Genomic DNA, 4,391 nt, shown 5'->3' with positions numbered 1-4,391 from the left:
AGACCGGGGTGGTGGTCCCCCTATTCAAAAAGGGGGACCGTAGAGTGTGTTCCAACTACAGGGGAATCACGCTCTTAAGCCTCCTTGGTAAGGTCTATTCGGGGGTTCTGGAGAGGAGGGTCCGTCGGATAGTTGAACCTCGGATTCAGGAGGAGAAGTGCGGTTTTCGTCCTGGCCGTGGAACACTGGACCAGCTCTACACTCTCAGCAGGGTCCTGGAGGGTGCGTGGGAGTTTGCCCAACCAGTCTACATGTGCTTTGTGGACTTGGAGAAGGCGTTCGACCGCGTACCTCGGGGGGCCCTGTGAGGGGTACTCTGGGAGTATGGGGTACCGGGCCCTTTGATACGGGCTGTTAGGTCCCTGTATGACCGGTGCCAGAGCCTGGTCCGCATCGCCGGCAGTAAGTCGGGCTTGTTCCCGGTGAGAGTTGGACTCCGCCAAGGTTGCCCTTTGTCACAGATTCTGTTCATAACTTTTATGGACAGAATTTCTAGGCACAGCCAAGGTGTTGAGGGGATCCGTTTTGGTGGCCTTAGGATTGCATCTCTGCTTTTTGCAGATGATGTGGTCTTATTAGCTTCATCAGATCGTGATCTACAGCTTTCGCTGGAGCGGTTCTCAGCCGAATGCGACGCGGCCGGGATGAAGATCAGTTCCTCCAAATCTGAGGCCATGGTCTTGAGCCGGAAAAGGGTAGAGTGCCCTCTCCGGGTCAGGGAGGAGGTCCTACCCCAAGTGGAGGAGTTCAAGTATCTTGGGGTCTTGTTCACGAATGAGGGAAAAATGGAGCGTGAGATCGATAGGCGGATAGGTGCAGCGTCTGCAGTGAAGCGGGCGCTGTACAGGTCTGTCGTGGTGAAGAGAGAGCTGAGTCAAAAGGCGAAGCTCTCAATTTACCGATCGATCTACGTTCCCACCCTCATCTATGGTCACGAGCTTTGGGTTGTGACCGAAAGAATGAGATCTCGGATACAAGCGGCCGAAATGAGTTTTCTCCGCAGGGTGTCTGGGCTCTCCCTTAGAGACAGGGTGAGAAGCTCAATCATCCGGGAGGGACTCAGAGTAGAGCCGCTGCTTCTCCACGTCGAGAGGAGCCAGTTGAGGTGGCTTGGGCATCTGTTTAGGATGCCTTCTGGACGCCTCCCTGGTGAGGTGTTCCGGACACGTCCCACCGGAAGGAGGCCCAGAGGAAGACCCAGGACACGCTGGAGGGACTATGTTTCTCGGCTGGCCTGGGAACGCCTCGGGATTCCCCCGGAAGAGCTGGCCCAAGTGGCTGGGGAGAGGGAAGTCTGGGCCTCCCTACTTAGGCTGCTACCCCCGCGACCCGACCCCGGATAAGCGGAAGAAAATGGATGGATGGATGGAGGAACAAAAGGGTGATTTGTACATTTTATGATTTTTACTGCGTTGATATGAACACATGGATGAAGGTGTTGAAGTAAAACATGTCAACAGACTCCTCCTCTACACTTCTTCTGCAACATGGAAACAGCAGTAAGCCTTGGTTGTAGAAGCTGAACCCACGCAGAACATTTGGACTGCTCCCTGGTTCTGGCCTCTAAGATGTTTCCAGTGACACTTGCAGAGACTTAAGATGTGAAGTGTGGACACAAAACACGGGAAGACTGCAGCATCCGAGGAAGAGCAGGGAAGTGTGGAGCCATGTGGTCCAGAATGATGCTATGCAGGACTTCTCAGGTGGGCACTGGTAAAACATCTGTGAGCCCTGTGGCACAGGACCACATCTGGATGGTACAAGCTCCAAACTTAGGACGAGCGATAAGTGGTTGAGACTCCAGCTGACGTAGTTTTTCTCCTGCTGTCACCCAGTGAGATCTAAACAGACAACTGTTTTTAGCACATAAATATAATACTTGTTATAACATATTTAGCTTTAAACAAGAAATAGATTCTAGTTTGAAGATGAGCTGAAACAGCAGCAGAACAAAACAGACTTTGCTGCTTCCACAAACATTAACCACTGAGCAGGAAGATGTTACTGTAAGCTCTCAGTACAGAAGTTGTCCATCATATGTCAAAGTTCTTCAGCTGTCATAAATAAATCATCTAGCTCTGACAACTACCTGTCCCTCGACAATATTTGACCTGTAGTTAAGCAGAAGTATAATTTGAACATCAAGCATCATAACATCTTATAACTAACATCTAGTACATTTTCTTTCACAAATTGTAATGGCAAACACATATCAGAATGTTAAAATATCATTTAGAAGGTTATACCACGTCTGTCTCAAATATTCCAAATAACTTAGCACACTAAATTAAACTTCATTACGATGTTTATGTACTTCATATGTTGTAGCTAACGGTTAACTCGCTAAGCGATGTCTTTTCTTACCTTGATATCTGTGGATATATTCTTCATGGAAGAACTTTTGTCCTTTCTCAAGTTTATTGGTTTGAGAATTCACCGCTGTGATTTCCTCCACATCTGCGAAAGAAAAGGCTGGCACTTCCATAGACTCCCAATAACAGGAAGTGACCCAGCACCATGAGACGCTACTTCCGGTTGTCGTGAAGAGGTCTATCACTGTGCGAGGGGCGGGGGACACCCTGGACGGGTCGCAAGTCCATCGCATGGACACATGGAGACAAACAACCATTCACTCTCTCTCACACACCTAGGGACAATTTAGAGTTACCAATCAGCCTAACATGCATGTTTTTGGTCTGTGGGAGGAAACTGGAGTACCTGGAGAAAATTCACGCATGCACGGAGAGAACATGCAAACTCCACTCAGAATGGCTCACCCAGCCGAGATTTGATCCGGCAACCTTCTCACTGACAGGCAGCAGCTCTATCGACTGTGCTGCCTGATGTACAGTCATAATAAGTGAAAAAATAACAAGACAGGTAAGCTGATTAAAAACTTACTTCTCATGTTGCCACTAATGAAACTGAAATCAACGAAACAATGAGAAAGCTGGATGTACCTCTACAACTCTCTACAACTTTTGGAGCCAGCCTGATTTCATGTGTTCACCACAGCTGATCAACATCACACAAAAAACTACGACTCATTCAGTTTTACAGAAATCCAGCTACAGTTTGGTGTAGTGTAGTATTAGCTGAGAGGCAACACGTAATCCAAACAACCATCAGACCACACAAGATATTTGTTTGAAACAAGGTGGTGGGCAACATTCCTGCTTTTATTTCTGTTTGGTCATTATTATTCAACATTTTCTCAATACTGCATGAATAAATATTTTTGGTGCAAGACTGACTACTGAAAGCACAATAAGTCTCAGTACCCAGGCGCTGAATATATACTGGTAAATAGAAATATATTTATAGTATGATAGCAAAAACATATAACATATTACAATAAAAATGACCACTTTATTACACTTTAGTACACTTAATTTCCCTCTGGGATTAATAAAGTATTTTTGAACTTTATACAAATTCTAATTTTCTGGTGTTTGACAGTAAGTGGTCTATCTTGTCTCACCATTTAAATTATTTGGTGTGAAAAAGAGGAAGATGAAACTTCTTTAGAGACCCGTTGGTGTTTTAAAAGTGGTTTCACAGTTAAATCCTGTTTCACTTCACATTTACACTCATGTTTGATTTACATATACAGATGGAACGATCAGATGAAGTGGCCTGCTATGTAAACATTTCATCTAGATATTTGTTGTAATGTTGAATGTGTTGCAGTGTCACACTTCTCTTTAGATTCTTGACGTGCGTGTGTGTGCGTGTGCGTGTGTAGAGCGAGATCTCTGGGAAAGAGAAGGAAATGAGACTTCAGGCCAGATTTGGCTCTGCTGCTCAGTGACACTGCTTACTGGAGATTTTCATGATGAGAAACACGCTCCTAGTTTCTGCTTATTCAGGTGCGCTCCGTCTATGACCATATCAGGAACCCGGAAGCGGCGCACCTGTGAGCTGACGTCATAAACTGAAAGTACCTGCTGCAACTCGCTCAGCCTCGCGCTCCGCATACAGACGCTGAGACAGGAAAGGACCAACGACGAGAGGGATTGTAGCGGAATACGCTTCGTGAAGTTTATTATTTTTGTTCTTAAACTTCGAGGGTGTACTGACACGAGGCTGTACACACAAATGGGGACCGCCTGGTTCGTTTGGACGGTTTTGGTGATTTTTCAGGTGAGACTTCCTCGTTTCCTCGCTGAACTCTACAACACCTTCGACGCTTTTCAAAATGTCTCCAGTAATTTAAGCAGTTTATTAAAACGAATGCGTATTTAAAATATCGTTTTTTAAAATAATAATAATTTTCACTCCGTATCAAGATATTTTAAAAGAGTCTTTCATGCCCATAAACACTAACTTTCATTATTCCGGCTGCATTTAATAGCTATGAATAAACAGTTTTTGTGTTACTGAAAAGGAGC

General features: G+C 45.5%; 1 protein-coding gene across 1 annotated transcript in view; it reads left to right on the top strand.

Annotated features, from left to right (window-relative positions):
• Window positions 1-3,935: 3,935 nt before the first annotated feature.
• Window positions 3,936-4,391, top strand: part of LOC119413951 (B-cadherin) — a 55,036-nt gene continuing 54,580 nt past the window's right edge. Inside the window, exon 1 of the mRNA XM_037681031.1 lies at window positions 3,936-4,143. Coding sequence (XP_037536959.1) covers window positions 4,099-4,143 — 45 coding nt within the window. The 5' untranslated portion in view covers window positions 3,936-4,098. The remainder of the gene's footprint in view (window positions 4,144-4,391) is intronic.

The sequence above is a fragment of the Nematolebias whitei genome, chromosome 1 (genome assembly GCF_014905685.2).
Source record: "Nematolebias whitei isolate Nwh7 chromosome 1, NemWhi1, whole genome shotgun sequence".
NCBI lineage: Eukaryota > Metazoa > Chordata > Actinopteri > Cyprinodontiformes > Rivulidae > Nematolebias > Nematolebias whitei.
The sequence above is the reverse complement of the archived record's forward strand: the minus strand, read 5'-3'. Positions and strand labels throughout refer to the sequence as shown.